We start from the raw sequence: 18,773 nt of genomic DNA, 5'->3' as shown, positions 1-18,773 counted from the left end.
CACCTACTCTAAGCCCCCTAATAAAATAACAAAGCCCCCCAAAATAAAAAATTCCCTACCCTATTCTAAATTAAAAAAGTTACAAGCTCTTTTACCTTACCAGCCCTGAACAGGGCCCTTTGCGGGGCATGCCCCAAGAATTTCAGCTCTTTTGCCTGTAAAAGAATAAATACAATACCCCCCCCCCAACATTACAACCCACCACCCACATACCCCTAATCTAACCCAAACCCCCCTTAAATAAACCTAACACTAAGCCCCTGAAGATCTTCCTACCTTGTCTTCACCATACCAGGTTCACCGATCCGTCCTGAAGAGCTCCTCCGATGTCCTGATCCAAGCCCAAGCGGGGGCTGAAGAGGTCCATGATCCGGTCAAAGTCTTCATCCAAGCGGGGCAGAAGAGGATCTTCCATCCGATTGAAGTCATCATCCAGGCGGCATCTTCTATGGTCTTCCATCCGGAGTGAAGCGGCAGGATCCTGAAGACCTCCAGCGTGGAACATCCATCCGGACCGACGACTGAACGACGAATGACTGTTCCTTTAAGGGACGTCATCCAAGATGGCGTCCCTCGAATTCCGATTGGCTGATAGGATTCTATCAGCCAATCGGAATTAAGGTAGGAATTTTCTGATTGGCTGATGGAATCAGCCAATCAGAATCAAGTTCAATCCGATTGGCCGATCCAATCAGCCAATCAGATTGAGCTCGCATTCTATTGGCTGATCGGAACAGCCAATAGAATGCGAGCTCAATCTGATTGGCTGATTGGATCAGCCAATCGGATTGAACTTGATTCTGATTGGCTGATTCCATCAGCCAATCAGAAAATTCCTACCTTAATTCCGATTGGCTGATAGAATCCTATCAGCCAATCGGAATTCGAGGGACGCCATCTTGGATGACGTCCCTTAAAGGAACAGTCATTCGTCGTTCAGTCGGCGGTCCGGATGGATGTTCCGCGCTGGAGGTCTTCAGGATCCTGCCGCTTCGCTCCGGATGGAAGACCATAGAAGATGCCGCCTGGATGATGACTTCAATCGGATGGAAGATCCTCTTCTGCCCCGCTTGGATGAAGACTTTGACCGGATCATGGACCTCTTCAGCCCCCGCTTGGGCTTGGATCAGGACATCGGAGGAGCTCTTCAGGACGGATCGGTGAACCTGGTATGGTGAAGACAAGGTAGGAAGATCTTCAGGGGCTTAGTGTTAGGTTTATTTAAGGGGGGTTTGGGTTAGATTAGGGGTATGTGGGTGGTGGGTTGTAATGTTGGGGGGGGGGGTATTGTATTTATTCTTTTACAGGCAAAAGAGCTGAAATTCTTGGGGCATGCCCCGCAAAGGGCCCTGTTCAGGGCTGGTAAGGTAAAAGAGCTTGTAACTTTTTTAATTTAGAATAGGGTAGGGAATTTTTTATTTTGGGGGGCTTTGTTATTTTATTAGGGGGCTTAGAGTAGGTGTAATTAGTTTAAAATTGTTGTAATATTTTTCTTATGTTTGTAAATATTTTTTTATTTTCTGTAACTTAGTTCTTTTTTATTTTTTGTACTTTAGCTAGTTTATTTAATTGTATTTATTTGTAGGAATTGTGTTTAATTAATTTATTGATAGTGTAGTGTTAGGTTAATTGTAGGTAATTGTAGGTAGTTTATTTAATTAATTTATTGATAGGGTAGTGTTAGGTTTAATTATATTTTAGGTTAGGATTTATTTTACAGGTAAATTTGTTATTATTTTAACTAGGTAACTATTAAATAGTTCTTAACTATTTAATAGCTATTGTACCTGGTTAAAATAATAACAAAGTTGCCTGTAAAATAAATATTAATCCTAAAATAGCTATAATGTAATTATAATTTATATTGTAGCTATATTAGGATTTATTTTACAGGTAAGTATTTAGCTTTAAATAGGAATAATTTATTTAATAAGAGTTAATTTATTTTGTTAGATAAAAATTATATTTAACTTAGGGGGGTGTTAGTGTTAGGGTTAGACTTAGCTTTAGGGGTTAATACATTTATTAGAATAGCGGTGAGCTCCGGTCGGCAGATTAGGGGTTAATAATTGAAGTTAGGTGTCGGCGATGTTAGGGAGGGCAGATTAGGGGTTAATACTATTTATGATAGGGTTAGTGAGGCGGATTAGGGGTTAATACATTTATTATAGTAGCGCTCAGGTCCGCTCGGCAGATTAGGGGTTAATAAGTGTAGGCAGGTGTCGGCGACGTTGAGGGGGGCAGATTAGGGGTTAATAAATATAATATAGGGGTCGGCGATGTTAGGGCAGCAGATTAGGGGTACATAGGGATAACGTAGGTGGCGGCGATTTGCGGTCGGAAGATTAGGGGTTAATTATTTTAAGTAGCTGGCGGCGACGTTGTGGGGGGCAAGTTAGGGGTTAATAAATGTAATACAGGGGTCGGCGGGGTTAGGGGCAGCAGATTAGGGGTACATAAGTATAACGTAGGTGGCGGTCGGCAGATTAGGGGTTAAAAATTTTAATCGAGTGGCGGCGGTGTGGGGGGACCTCGGTTTAGGGGTACATAGGTAGTTTATGGGTGTTAGTGTACTTTAGGGTACAGTAGTTAAGAGCTTTATAAACCGGCGTTAGCCAGAAAGCTCTTAACTCCTGCTATTTTCAGGCGGCTGGAATCTTGTCGTTAGAGCTCTAACGCTCACTTCAGAAACGACTCTAAATACCAGCGTTAGAAAGATCCCATTGAAAGGATAGGATACGCAAATGGCGTAGGGGGATCTGCGGTATAGAAAAGTCGCGGCTGAAAAGTGAGCGTTAGACCCTTTAATCACTGACTCCAAATACCAGCGGGCGGCCAAAACCAGCGTTAGGAGCCTCTAACGCTGGTTTTGACGGCTACCGCCGAACTCCAAATCTAGTCCTTAGTGTTTTGTGTGAAAATGGCTAAAATCCGTGGTGAAGAACTACACATCAGTCAAAATTTGTGTCAGTGGATATTTTCAAGGCTGCTGAAGAACAACACAGTCTATCTATTGACATGGTAACATATGATGGCAAGTGTTCAGCTAGAGAGGGTAGAAGAAGGAGAGAAAGAAAAGAAAAAGAAAAGGAAATAGGTGAAGGAAGTAAAACAGATGTTACAAAGAATACATCTTTTGGAATACAATTAAAGAACATAACACAATCTTGTAGGAGAAATTCTCCCAACTAAGTGAGAACAAGAAATAAAAGTCAACAATTGTTAACAAATAACTTTTAACCTTTGAAGTATCATATCCCATCACTGGGTACTTCTTAACTTACAGTGAGTCATATCTACTACCAGTAGAAATGTATGACATATTGGTGTCTTACAATTACCCCATTGGAGGCCCTGGAGCAAGTGGGTTAGACTGCATCCAAAAGAGTGGAGCCTAAGTAGGAATAAAGGCTGTTTCTTATTTATAGTGTTTCAAGTATATGTCGATCCGAGAAGTGGACAAGTAGGTGTGGAAGTTCTATGCTGTATTTACCCCACCTCCTCAGGCAACTTGGGCGAGGGCAGAGATGTTATTCGCGCTCTCTTTTGAGGAATATGCTTCCATTCTCTCCTCTGGGGGAGTGGACGAGGCTTTCCCAAGCCAGAGTGAGCCTCTTGGGGTAATGCTGGTTCTTCTACCTGAGGGGGAGAGATGACCATTTCCTTACAGACGGATGGTATGTCCTGAGTGGACTTGCAAATGAGGCGTTTGCCCCTCCATAGGATGATCAGATGGAAAGGGAACCCACACCTGTACGGAATTTTCTCTTTTCTTAAAAGTAGTGTTAGTGGTTTTAGTTCCCTCCGTTTTGTGAGTGTTCTCTGCGACAAGTCTGCATTCATTTGTATTTCTGCATTCTCATATCTGATAGGCTGCTGCTCCCTGGCTAATCTCATCAGCTCCTCTTTAGCCTGAAAGTTGGTGATACGGGCTATGGCATCCCTTGGTGGCTGGCCTGCCAGAGGTTTGGGTTGCAGGGCTCTGTGTGCTCTATCAATGCCAATTGTAGAGGGGTTCTCCTCTTTTTTTAAGGAACTGAAGAAGTCCTGTAGGTATTGCTCTATGTCTGCCGGTGGTATGGCTTCAGGGATACCCCTCAGTCTGATATTATGATGTCTGCTCCGATTTTCCGCATCGTCCATTTTGTCCTCAAGTTCAGTGATAGTTGCATCCTGCTTTTGTATAGTAATATGAAGGTCAGCGATATCTTCTGCATGTAAATCTTGCGTGCTTTCAAGTGATTCCACTCTATGACCTATCTCTGAGATGTCTTTCTTGAGATCTGAAATCTCATCTTTGATACACTGCTTAACTTGGGACACAAGGAGAGAGAAATCTTTTTTTGACGGTAATGAATTAAATAGGGCAGTAGGAATAGTGATGTTGTCATGCGTTTGTTCACTTTCAGAGTCTGAGGAGCTTTGAATCGACCCCTGATCAGGCAGCAGTTCCTCATTGGTATTATTAGCTGCTCTGGCTTCTAAAGTCTTAAAAAAAGTTGCTTACTGTGTGAGTACGAGTCTTTAAAAGCTTTGCATTTTTGGAGGATTTACTGCCCTTCTTTGGTGACATTGTGAGTGTTATCAGGAGGTGTCAGATCACTTTAACACCTTTGTATCTGTAAAGTTATGCAGAGGATTTTTAATTTTGGTTAGAGGTCACATTATTTGTTAGTGACTGTGCTGTAGAGCATGGCTTCAATAAGCAGTGTTGAAGGGGTCACTGCCAATAAAACGTACTAGTAATGGTAGGTGTATAGTAGCTTTAGATTAAATGTTAGCATATGGTCGCCATTCTGCTTCAGGCAAACGTTTGCATTGTCTAGCTGAAAGGTGGAGTATATTGAGGAATAAAAAAGAGAGGGCGCCACATAGGGTGATATTGTTGGATCAAAGTTCAACAGGGTAATTATTATCGTCGCTTACCGGAGAACGATGCACCGTATTGTAACCGGTGCTGACAGGCAGGCTAACACTTTCAGTGGTTAGCACACTGGGTGGCCTCCGGCAGGTTATACACAGCTGGTACTCAGCGTTCACTTGATTGATGTGCGTCTGTCCGGCTGCAGCTAGCGAGTCAGACACTGTGATGGATCAGACAATTTCGAACCTTTGTCAGAGAGGAAGCACTGCAGTGGATCGAACACTTTGACACCTTAACCAGGAAGGCTCAAAAGAGAACAAAGGACAACTTCCGTATATAAAATAAATGAATTTTATTCCATACAAACTGCTACGCGTTTCTAGACCTACACCGGTCTTTTCATCAGGCATACAAACAATGGATGTATGCCTGATGAAAAGACCGGTGTAGGTCTAGAAACGCGTAGCAGTTTGTATGGAATAAAATTCATTTATTTTATATACGGAAGTTGTCCTTTGTTCTCTTTTGAGCCTTCCTGGTTAAGGTGTCAAAGTGTTCGATCCACTGCAGTGCTTCCTCTCTGACAAAGGTTCGAAATTGTCTGATCCATCACAGTGTCTGACTCGCTAGCTGCAGCCGGACAGACGCACATCAATCAAGTGAACGCTGAGTACCAGCTGTGTATAACCTGCCGGAGGCCACCCAGTGTGCTAACCACTGAAAGTGTTAGCCTGCCTGTCAGCACCGGTTACAATACGGTGCATCGTTCTCCGGTAAGCGACGATAATAATTACCCTGTTGAACTTTGATCCAACAATATCACCCTATGTGGCGCCCTCTCTTTTTTATTCCTAATTACAGATATCTCCTTTCCGAAGACCAGAGGAGCATTTGCCGCCAGTATCTTTGAGTTGATTGTAGACGTGCTAGACTCAGCACTACCAACTCACATGAACTTTATGGTTTGTTTTTATACCAATACCACGTATTAACTTTTTACAGCGCACCCCGCACACGGTTCCCTTAGGGGTTCCCTTCTCATGACGGAGTATATTGAGGCCTGCAGGCTGTGATAGCTAGTTTAACTGCCTCTCTGTTATATGCTTTTATATTGGTGATTCAGTGTATAGGAGCAGGCACATTTCTTCCCTATAACCCATCAGAGGTCTCACCTTAAATCTCGCCGGATGATGCTGGAGCTGCAAACTCGAGTGCGCACACAACTATAGCGCAGGCTGCGGCCTATCGCGGAATGGTCCGTGTGATATCCTGCTGTGGCGTCAAGGTAGGAGAAGGTTCTGTGGCCAACGATCGATATCGCCTTATAACTTGTCCTCAGTACTGCTGGTCTTTGGCTCCGGTGATAGCAGACTCGGCCGCCAGCACAGTGCGGTGCGGGGCAGGCCTGTGTGTGGAGCGCAGGTTGTCTGAGGGGTACAGATCCTCTGTGTAAATTAAAGCTGGCTACTCCGGATCTTGGAGGGGCTGTTAATACTCACATCCCTGCCTTTTTGAGACTTCAAAGTGCTAGGTGGCTATTGCCTGTATCGTTCCCACTTAGATAGGGCTCAGGAGCTCAGTCAGAAAGCAGCCATCTCCTAGGCTGGCTAGCTCCGCCCCCCTTGACTTTTGATTTGTATACATTTTTTTGTTTTTTGTATGTTGTCTATTGTTTTCTCTGTATTGTGGTAGAATTGCTTAGGAAGCGCCCCCTATGGGACATTTGCACTAGTGCATCTCTCCAATCTTCTACTTTAATAAAAGGTTAATGGGTGGTAAAGGTATCCGAATAAGGTACATATTAGCATAAACTTTATTTAAAATACCAAAATATTTAAAGTCTTCCTTAGGTTCCCTCTCTCTCTCTTTGTACTCCCTCTCTCTCTCTTTGTACTCCCTCTCTCTCTCCCTTTGTACTCCCTCTCTCTCTCTCTTTTCGTACTCCCTCTCTCTCTCTCCCTTTGTACTCTCTCTCTCTCTCTCTCTCTCTCTCTCTCCACCTTTGTACTCCCTCCCTCTCTCTTCCTTTGTACTACCTCCCCCTCTCTCCCTTTGTACTCCCTCTCTCTGTCCCTTTGTACTCCCTCTCTCTCCCTTTGTGCTCCCTCCCTCTCTCTCCCTTTGTACTCCCTATTTATCTCCCTTTGTACCCTCTCTCTCTCTCTCTCTCTCTCCTTTTGTACTCCCTCTCTCTCTCTCCCTTTGTACCCCCCCTTTGTACTCCCTCACTCTCTCTCCCTTTGTACTCCCTCTCTCTCCCCCTATGTACTCCCCCTCTCTTTCTCTTTCTCTCTCTCTCTCCCTTTGTACTCCCTCCCTCTCTCTCCATTTGTACTCCCCCCCTCTCTCTCGCTCTCTATTTGTACTCCCTTCCTCTCTCTCCCTTTGTACTCCCTCTCTTTCTCTCCCTTTGTACTCCCTCTCTCCCCTTTTGTACTCTCCTCTTTCTCTCTGTACCTCCCTCTCTCTCTCTCTCTCTCTCTCTTTACTCCCCCTCTCTCTCCACTTGTACTTCCCCTCTCTCTCCTCTTGTACTTCCCCTCTCTGTCTCCCTTTGTACTCTCTCTCTCTCTCTCTCTCGCTATGCAATTCTACTCTCTCAATTAAAATTGCTATTCTTAATGATACTGAGCTGTGTTAAATACCACATAATGCCCTATATCTGTGTTAAATAAACATTAAAGTTATATTTTATATGTGCATAGTTTTATTCAGCAAATATTAGTACAGTATTGCAAAAGACCTACATGTTCTTAAAGTTACTTGGAAACTCTTTTGGGAATCAGAAAAACATAGAATTTTAAACAAATTTCCAATTTACTTCTATAATTATTATTTATTATCCTTTGTTGAAAGTGAAGCTCGGGGGCAGCAATTCACAACTGGGGACTAGCTGCTGATTGGTGGCTGCACATATATCCTCTTGTCATTGGCTCACTTGATGTGTACAGCTTGCTCCCAGCAGTGCATTTTGGCTATTTCTGCAATGGATACCAAGATAATGAATCAAATTTAATAATAGAAATTCATTGAAAAGTTGTTTAAAATTAAATGCTCTATCTGAATCATGAAACAAAAAATTGGGTTTCATGTTCCTTTAATTGTGGACAATTAAAACTATCTGCAAATTAGTTTATCCACTGCTCTAACCCATCCTTGTCTAGTATGTAGCTGGTTAAGGTTTTTTTTTGGAAGGAAGGAAGCCTAAGTTAACAAAATTAGGTCCTGGTGTCTTTAATTAAAATCTAGGACTGTCCAAAATTAAACTCAGATCACCCACACCCACTCAGGATTACTGAACCCCCCCCCCCCATCAGAAGGTCTGCCCAGAGCACTTAGACTTTAGTCTCTATTTTAATCAGTTTGAACTTGAACAAATAAATATTGCATAACAGCTTGCCTTGGATCTTATTATTTTTTTTATTTTATATTTAAAAAATATTTAAATTAATAAGACAAGTTGCTGTTTGAATAAAGCCTGATGAAACTAGAAAACGATATAACAGTAAATGATAGTTAAACACATAAAAAAAGAGGGTTTTCAAATGGGTTTCTTAACAGGATTTTCACAGAAGCCATAGATACTGTACAATGCCTAGTATGTCTGAATGTAGATCTTTTTAATTTAACCCTTAATATCAATGTATGCATTTGTGCAATTAATAATTTCACACCATTTTAAGTAATGTTATAATGAAATAAATGTGAATCATTAATATAATAATAATCAATTAGAATAATGCAATACAATAATAATAGTCATATTTAATTTGTGTACAAGTTTTGTAGTTCAAAAAGTGTAATTGTTAAACATATTTGTACCTTTTTATTTTAAAAATTTGAGTTTAATATTTGTAAACTGAACATACCCATTAGGGCCCATTTATCAAGCTCTGGATGGAGCTTGAGGGCTCGTGTTTCTGGCGAGCCTGCAGACTCGCCAGAAACACCAGTTATGAAGCAGCGGTCTAAAGACCGCTGCTCCATAACCTGTGCGCCTGCTCTGAGCAGGCAGACAGACATCGCCGCAATTCAACCCGATCGAGTACGATCGGGTTGATTGAAACCTCCTGCTCGTGCAATTGGCCGCAAATCTGCAGGGGGCGGTGTTGCACCAGCAGCTCACAAGAGCTGCTGGTGCAATGCTGAATACGGAGAGCGTATTGCTCTCCGCATTCAGCGAGGTCTGTCGGACCTGATCCGCACTGTCGGATCAGGTCCGACAGACATTTGTTAAATAGGGGCCATTACCTTTCCCATTAAAAAAAACATGCAAACAGCCAAGAAATGCTACTCAAAATTGGCAAAATTTAGTATTCAGCATGTCCAGGGTGAAAATTTTTGAAAAGGCCAGAATACTTTGAAAAGTTGCCTGAAACGTGTGTATAGTGGCTGTTCTTGTGGTTGAAATGTTATTGAAAAGCATAAGTTAAAGGGAAACTGAACCAAAAAATTTTCTTTCGTGATTCAGATAGAGTATGACATTTGTAGCAACTTTCTAATTTACTCCTATTATCACATTTTCTCCATTCTCTTGGTATCTTTATTTGAAATGCAAGAATGTAAGTTTAGATGCCGGCTCATTTTTGGTGAACAACCTGGGTTGTTCTTGCTGAATGGTGGATACATTCATCTACCAATAAAAAAGTGCTGTCCGGAGTTCTGAACCAAAAAAAAGCATAGATGCCTTCTTTTTTAAAAAAAAAAGATAGCAAGAGAACAAAGAAAAATTGATAATGGGAGTAAATTAGAAAGTTGCTTAAAATTGCATGCTCTATCTGAATCACAAAAGAAAAATTTTGGGTTCAGTGTCCCTTTAAATGGAATATCATTTAGGTTGTGAAAAATTTGGAATTTATTTTTTAAATATCCCGCTACCGGTGCTCCTAATTTCTACTTGGAACTTTTACAGATTCTAAAACTCGTGTGTGTGTATATTTGCAGTATTTTTTACACAATACTTAATACATTTTTTCATTAGTTTTTTATTCTATTGTAATGCATCTTCTATAACTGACACAAACAATATTGCAGATACAGTATGTGACGCATCCTGCAATGGATCATGTTGGGGACCTGGCCCAGAAAACTGCCAATCATGTAAGTCCACCTTTATTGAACATAATATTACCTAAAAAAAATTAAAAGATCAATGCAAGTCATTTTAATGCATACCTAAAATGAATACATACGCTATGGAAAATTGCATCGCTATCCAAATAAATGATAAGAATTATACATATTGATTAACTATTTAATATATTCTTTAGGTTTTTAATTTTATTCTAAATTGTATATTTTTAGAAAAGGCAGCCTAAAAGAAAATTAGGGGACTTAAAGGGAATGTAAACTTTCATCATTTAGTGCCGTTTTTTTAAAAATACTATTAAAAACAGGGGCACTTTCATTCATGAAAGTTTACATTGCAGCATATTTTTACAAATACCTTTTTCTTGAGCAAAACCGGATCTGCAAATCCAACCATGAAGATTAAAGGGACAGTCAACACAGAAATTGTTATAATGTGCCTTTACTACCCATTCCCCAGCTTTGCACAACCAACATGGTTATATTAACATACTTTATAACCTTTAAACCTTTACATTTCTGTCTGCTTCTAAGTCCCTAAAGCTTCATAATCACATACTTTTGTATTTGCGTTTCACATCAGGGTAAGCTAGTTCATGTGAGCCATATAGATAACATTGTGCTGACGCCCGTGGATTCTAACAACACAGCACTAATCGGCTTAAATGCAAGTAAATAGATAAAGTCATGTGATCAGGGGCCGTCAGAAGATGCTTAGTAACAAGGTAATCACAGAGGTAAAAAGTGTATTAATATATCCATGTTTTCTGTTCAGAACTGGGGAATGGGTAAAAAAGGGATTATCTATCTCAGTGGTTGCCAACCGCGGTCCTCAAGGACCCCCAACAGTCCTGGTTTTCATTATAGCTAAACCAGTGCACAGGTGAAGTAATCAGCTGATCTGTAACCAACCTGCTCTCATCCATCAGCTGATTATTTCACCTGTGCACTGGTTCAGCTATAATGAAAACCAGGACTGTTGGGGGTCCTTGAGGACCGCGGTTGGCAACCACTGATCTATCTTTTAAAACCATAACATTTGACTGTCCCTTTAACCACATATGCACAGTTCATCTGCAGTGGAACTGTGTACAACGTCAATGTAAACAGTGAATTGCCAGTCAATGTGCGTACACAACAAGCTGCTTTGAAAAGGACTTGTATACCCAATAGACAGTATTAAACATAAGCTTTTAATTGATAATAATAATGAATAAAAAGTTTATATGAATAGGCAACATTTATTTCCACACTTTATTATTTGAAATTACTGTCAGTCACCTGCTGGCTTTGATATCCGTAAACAGTAAATCACAATAGCATTTCTAATTCACTGTTTACATAGACGGTGCATGGAGTTCCCTTTGTGACAAACTGCACATGCACGCTTTGTCCTCAATGAGTGCCCTTTCATTTAGTGTAATGGAACATGCAACACAGCTTCACATTGTCTGTAGCAGCTGCTACGTAAAAAAAAAGACAGCGTTTAAAGGCGGCAGTTATTATTTATCATTAAATTAAAAATGCATATCTTAACTTCGGGTTGGGCCGCTCTCTAAGATGGTGGCAGGCTTCTCTTGCGCTGCAGAAAAACTTGGAGGATTTTGGTTATTTGCCATTATTTGTTGCCATTCGTGCCCCCCTTGACAGATTAAGCTGTCTGGAAACTCACAACGAATAGAAGGAAAGAGATTTCTTCTACCCCGGAAGGCACACTAAAGAAATATAAAAGATTTATCTTGCTGTTCTGACGGTAACTATCGCACACATTTGCTACAGCCATGCAGCGTTCCAGTGAAAATGTGCTTGCTGAACTGTCAAAAATATTCCTACCTCTATTTGACTCGCTCATTACTCAATGCTCAAATAAATCTAAATGAGTCAATTCAGCTAAAAACAACCCGGACCTCCGATGGCAGAGCTCAGCAATACTTTGGGGAAGATTTGGCGCCAGTTCTGAAACAGGCGGCAGCGAACCCTATTTTGGATATCAAGAGAGCAGGTAGCATCAGTACGCCACCAAGCTTTATGCAAGTGCTGACGGAGCCCGGCCTTTCTTGCAAGACATCATCCAACACTAATCGCATGCTAGTCAGGTCTAAGGGAAAGAGCAAAACCTGTTCCCTACTGCCTTGCGTCACCTGGGCGAATGAGGAGGGAGTAATAAACTCTCACGAACTTTGAGTAGCACAGCAAGCCTTCCATTCACCTACTTCTACGCTGCTTATTAGTGGAGTTCATTAACGCATACAAGGACATGGAAAGAGGCCCCCAAGTGCATCCTTCTTTTCCAGTTTGGAAATTTCTATCATTATTGTGGCCACGCTTTTTCAATATCGGCGTAGCACTCAATGGGTCAACATTGATAAACACTTTTATTCTCTTACAACCCGTGCTGGTATTGGCTAAAATATGGGGGGGGAAAAGATTTCAAGTTTTGGTATGTGGTCATACTTACGCTTTAAAATACATTGGGGCCTATCTATCATGCTCCAAATGGAGCTTGATGCCCTGTGTTTCTGGCAAGCCTGCAGGCTCGCCAGAAACAGCAGTTATGAAGCAGCGGTCATAAAGACCGCTGCTCCATAACCTGTCCGCCTGCTCTGAGCAGGTGGACAGACATCGCCGGAATACAACCCGATTGAGTATGATCGGGTTGATTGACACCCCCCTGCTGGTGGCTGATTGGCCGCGAGTCTGCAGGGGGTGGCATGCACCAGCAGCTCTTGTGAGCTGCTGGTTCAATGCTGAATATGGAGAGCGTATTGCTCTCTGTATTCAGCGAGGTCTGGCCGACCTGATCTGCTCTGTCGGATCAGGTCCGCCAGACTTTGGTAAATAGAGGCCCTTGACTCTTAAGCTCTTTACTCCTTTCTGGCAATGTGTTTATGTGCGATAGTGTAGTCCTACAAATACGGACATAGACACACAACTGTCACTAGAAGAACTTGAAGTTTCTTCCTGTTCACTTTGAGACAAGTTGAGCCAGACAGGCGAACTGTGTGTTACTGCAAAGTTAATGGTGATGTTGCAGTTGTGACCCTGTTGGTTGCTAATTTTATATTGTAATATATGCTGTTTGGTTTTCTCACCATTATATGCTAGGTAGACTCACCTGATGTGTGATTATGGATAATGAGCATTCTGTGTGTTTAGATCTTTTCTAGTTACCCTACATAATTATATCTCTAACCATGGGGACTGCTTGATTTCAATTTCTCACCCATAGCACCACTATGCAATATTAGATAGGGTATAACTCCTATTATCTGAATTTTGGAATATCATGTTTATTAATTCCACTGACTACTACATAACATTAGATTAGGAATTAGTAGTCCTGCAATGCATGCATAGTCACATAGATATAAAGCGGTTACCAATCAACGCTTAAGATGCTCTATTGTTTATTTGTGCCTCAAGTTTTCTGTCAGAATATTTTCTTTGGGTTCATGGCCTTCTGCATGTCCAAAATATTAAGCAGTCATTGCTCATTGTAACATATAACATATCATCGTACTACAAAGGATGGGTTGGCTTCTGACACTTGCATTCATCTCTTTTAGACAATCACATTAGAACTTAAAGACGCCAACATTGAAATTGTCATTTACCTTTTTTTTTTTTTTTTTCTTTTTCTTTATTTAATTCCAACAAGGAAAACATTGATCATTAATCAGTCACGGGTTATACATCGCTAATATTATACATTCATATTATAGCAAGAATCCATGAACACAAACAGCCAAGAAAATAGTATTTACACCCACAAAAATAAAAAATAAAATAAAATGACACAATCCTTTTTGGGGTTTTATTACTAACTAGTCCTAAAGCCCGTTCACACGGGCCATTTTTTGCAGTACAGTGGTCCCACCCCTTGCTCTCTGTCTCCCCCTCTCTTTTGTGCTCTCTCCCCCTCTCTTTTGTGCTCTCTCCCCCTCTCTTTCGTGCTCTCTCCCCCTCTCTTTTGCGCTCTCTCTCTCACTCCACCTCTCTTTGGCTCTCTCTCTCCCCCTCTCTTTTGCTCTCTCTCTCCCCCCTCTCTTTTGCTCTCTCTCCCCCTCTCTTTTGTGCTCTATCCCCCTCTCTTTTGCGCTCTCTCCCCCTCTGTTTTGCGCTCTTTCTCACTCCACCTCTCTTTTGCTCTCTCTCTCTCCCCCCTCTCTTTTGCTCTCTCTCGCCCTCTCTTTTGCTTTCTCTCCCCCCTCTCTTTTGCTCTCTCTCCCCCTCTCTTTTACGCTCTCTCTCTCCTCCCTCTCTTTTGTGTTCTCTCTTTTGCGCGCTCTCTCTCCCCCCCTTTTTTGGGCGCTCTCTCTCCCCCTCTCTTTTGCGCTCTCTCTCTCCCCCCTCTCTTTTGCTCCCTCTCTCCCCCTCTCTTTTGCTCCCTCTCTCCCCCTCTCTTTTGCTTTTTCTCCCCCCTCTTTTGCACGCTCTCTCTCCCCCTCTCTTTTTCCCTCTCTCCCCCTCTCTATTGCTCTCTCCCCCCTCTCTTTTTCTCTCTCTTCCCTCTCTTTTGCTCTTTCCCCTCTATTTTGCTCTCTCTCCCCCCCTCTCTTCTGCACTTTCCCTTCTCTTCTGCTATTACCCCTCTCTTTAGCTCTTTCCTATCTCTTTTTGTCTCTCCCCCTCTCTTTCTAGTTCTCTCCCCTCTCTCTCACGCCAACCGTGCCCGGCCACGCCCCCTGCCACGCCCTGACCATGCCCAATCACGCTCCCGTCCGGCCACGCCCACTTTCACCGCAAACAGCATGTCAAGTAAGGCCAGGTGTGTTTGTCCTTGTGCTGTCTCTACTGTGCATGACAGCTTTGGACAAACACACTTGGCCATTTAAATAATAGGATTGAGACAACAAACAGAAAAAACACACACAATAAAAAAAAAAAGGGGAAGGATAGGGAGAGGGCAACCTTATTCCTCTCTAACCAACTAAACTCATAGGATATAACCTAAGAATCTCATCTTCAACAACTATCTATACATGGACATACAGCATATATCAGTACACCAACGGGAATTCACCTCTAATTATTGCATTCATTACATACTCTGAGGAGCTGAGTGGATATATAATTTTTTTCTGTGTTTCAATGGGATGTGATTTGATAAAGATACCCCATTTTTTAAAAAATGTTTTCAATCTCTTTGCTATGTGCAAAATTAATAGCACAGTGTTCAAGAATCATTTGATTCATTACTTCTCTTTTAAATTCAACTATTTAGGGTTTTTTCGTTGAAATCCATTTTTTCAGAAGCAGATATCTACTGTAGCTATTATAATGATAAAATCAATAAACATTCCCTCTTTGTGTTTTGCATTTTTTGGGAGCAAAAAAAATACATATTCTGATTCAATTTTGATGTCCTTTCTAATAGTTTTAGATGTCAAATAGCTTATTTTATTCCAGAATTGGGCTATATAAATATGGGCAGTCCCAAAAATAGTGTAGTATATCTGCTCTGGCACCATTACATTTAATACATTTATTAGCGACTTTTTTTACTCTATTTGGATAACACTGATGGGGTCAGATAAATTTGGTGCACTATATTTAAAGGGACACTGAACCCAATTTTTTCTTTTGTGATTCAGATAGAGCATGCAATTTTAAGCAACTTTCTAATTTACTCCTATTATCAAAATTTCTTCCTTCTCTTGGTATCTTTATTTGAAATGCAAGAATGTAAGTTTAGATGCCGGCCCATTTTTGGTGAATAACCTGGGTTATTCTTGCTGATTGGTGGATAAATTCATCCACCAATAAAAAAGCGCTGTCCAGAGTCTGAAACAAAAAAGAAGCTTAGATGCCTTCTTTTTCAAATATAATAGCAAGTGAACAAAGAAAAATTGATAATAGGAGTAAATTAGAAAGTCGCTTAAAAGTGCATGCTCTATCTGAATCACGAAATAAAAAATTTGGGTTCAGTGTCCCTTTAAGTGCGACTCTCTAAAATAATTATATTTAACTACGTTCTCAACTCTAGAAATACTTGACTGAATTATTTCACTGTTAATTCCTACAAGCCCTTTAAAATGCCATTTGAAATCTATGTATTGTAGATTGTCTCTAACCTTTTTATCTATTAATGTGGAATACCAGTTCTTAATAGAATAGTTCCCCTTTTTATAACTGTTCCAAATATCCATAATTAAAGACCAGATCCAATCATCCCCATTTACTTGTCGAAGTTTATTCGCTAAACTCCTTAGTTGGAGATAAGCGTAAAAATCCTTTCTACGAAGACCAAATTCCTTGCTGAGGACATCAAAACGTTTTATTATAAATCTATCATCAAAAATTTGTATGATATAGATCAAGCCCTTACTTTTCCACCTATGAAATACTTCCGAGTTTAAGGCCTCAGTAAAGACCGGCGACCCGGTAATCATATTAAATTTCGAAACTGCATAATTCAACTCAATTCTCCTACAAAATTTCTGCCAGGCCTTGCATTGAATACATCTTTTTTATTTCTAAAGGCATATCTTTCCGCTCTGTATGAAAAAGGACTTTAAGAGCAAACGGTTTCACTACTTCATTCTCCAATTTCCTAGGGGTATAATATTCAACATCTACTTACCATTCGGCTGCAAGTTTCACTAGACATACAATATTATATTTCCCTAGATCTGGTAGTACAAATCCGCCATCTTTTTTAGCTTGAGAAAGTTTCTTCAAAGAATATTTCTTTCTTTTGTCTCCCCAAAACAGTTCTATCATACTTTGTTTAAAAGCATATATATCTTTCTTCTTAATTAAGAAGCATACATTTTGTATGATATTAAGCACTTTAGGAAATAAGATCATTTTAACCAAATTCATTTTACCCATTAATGCTATTGGTAAATGTTTCCAGATTCTTATATGATCACAAATTTTTTGAAAGACAGGTTTAAAGTTATCTTCATACCATTATGTTGGATTCCTACTGAACCATATACCTAGGTATAAAATATTATTGACTACTTTAAATGGATTTAGAATCTCGTGTTTTTTTTAACCATAATAATTCGGATTTTTTAAAGTGTTTACTTTATACCCCGAAAAAAAACTGAAGTTTTGAATAATTTCCATCAATATTGGGATATTCTTACTTGTATGTCTGACAAAAATGTATACATCATCATATATAACAGGACTTTTTCTTCAATACTCACTGCCCCGTCTATTATTTGCCGTATTTTAATTGCTAATTGTTTGATAGCGGACATCCCTGTCTAGTCCCTCTTTCCAGCTCTACTTTGGGAGACTCTAAGCCATGTACTGCTATTATCAAAATGGGATTATTATAGATTGTTTTAATATAGTTTGTTACGTTACCTGTGAAACCAAATTTTTCTAAAGATGTAAAAAGATTGTCCCATTCTGCTGCATCAAAAGCTTTTTCTGCATCTATCGTGATCACTGGTGTATCTGTCACCTCTGCTTTTTCTTTTTTATTCCAGAAATAATCTATGATAATGCAGGCTTTCTTGATATTTACCAATGAGCATCTATTGTTCATAAACCCTATTTGATCCGAATCGATTAGATCTCCTAAGACTCCTTTTAATCTTTCTGCTATTATCGAAGCTAATATCTTGTAGTCTAGATTTAACAAGGAGATTGGTCTATACGCATCCATTTGATCAGGGTCTTTCCCTTTCTTATGAATTAAAATTGTTGTGGCTTTAGTAAAATTCTTTGACATATCTCCCTTTCCTATATAATAATAATAAATATAACTTTACTAAGATATGCCTGATATCATTATTCATCATTTTATAAAATTCTGCGGGTAATTTAGAATTTTGAAGAAATTTACTGTAGGCATTATTTAATTGATTTGAAAGTTGTATTCCTCTTGCTTTCCTTTTTTTCTTCCATCTAGCCATATAGCTTATTATCTCCCCTCTTAAAACAGCTTTTGCTGATTCCCAAAAAATTTCAATTTTACTTTGGTACTCCTGATTTAAACCACAAAACTCCTTCCATTTTCCTCTTATCCATGTCACAAAACCCTGATTCTGATACTTATATTTGGGAAAATAGAAATGACCCCCTGATCTTAGATAGTAACATCTTTTATCTCTGCTTTTAGTTCTTTATTAAGAAGGATATCAGACACTAATATTAAATCAATCCTTGATAATGAATTATGTGACTTCGACAAACAAGTATACCTCTTTGCCTCTGGATTCTGTGATCTCCAAATATCATTCAATTTAAAAAATTTTTTTTAAAACATGTATAATCTTACTTTCTTTCTTTAATCTATAGTCCATATTCCTTCCAGATGTACACTTCCTATCAATCGGAAATTTGGAGGTCAAATTAAAATCCTCAGTGATCACTAGTTGGGTATCGTGAAAGTCTTTCAAAATTGCTTGCAGTTGTGCCCAAAATTCCGCGTCTAATTTGTTGGGACCATAAACTTTACATATTGTCCATATTCTGTCATGGATTTCTATTTTGACTATAGCATACCGAGCATTTACATCCTGAATAGTTTCTATTATTCTATCATTCAGATTTTTACTAAATAATAACGCCACCCCTTTTTTCCTAGTCGTTGCAGGAGTTGCACAATCCTCACCAACCCATTGACATTTAAGTTTGTTTAGTTCAACCCCTGAGTCTGATTTCTTGCAAACAAGCAATATCAGCATTAATCTTTTTCAGATGCTTAAGTATTGTTTTCCTTTTAATTGGAGATGAAATTCCTCCGACATTCCATTAAACAATATTTAATGCATTATCCATATATTAAATTATATATACTATATATTTTATCAATCTGCTTCAAAAGTAGAAAAGAGAGGAACAAGGAAAAAGGGGA

At 39.8% G+C, this 18,773-nt stretch overlaps 1 protein-coding gene across 1 annotated transcript in view; it reads left to right on the top strand.

The window, feature by feature from the left end:
* LOC128660625 (epidermal growth factor receptor) overlaps positions 1-18,773 on the top strand; it is a 374,881-nt gene that overhangs the window by 137,632 nt on the left and 218,476 nt on the right. Inside the window, exon 5 of the mRNA XM_053714556.1 lies at positions 9,899-9,964. Within this exon, the coding sequence (XP_053570531.1) occupies positions 9,899-9,964 (66 nt within the window). The remainder of the gene's footprint in view (positions 1-9,898; positions 9,965-18,773) is intronic.

The sequence above is a fragment of the Bombina bombina genome, chromosome 5, assembly GCF_027579735.1.
Source record: "Bombina bombina isolate aBomBom1 chromosome 5, aBomBom1.pri, whole genome shotgun sequence".
NCBI lineage: Eukaryota > Metazoa > Chordata > Amphibia > Anura > Bombinatoridae > Bombina > Bombina bombina.
This window is presented reverse-complemented; position numbering and strand designations above follow the sequence as displayed.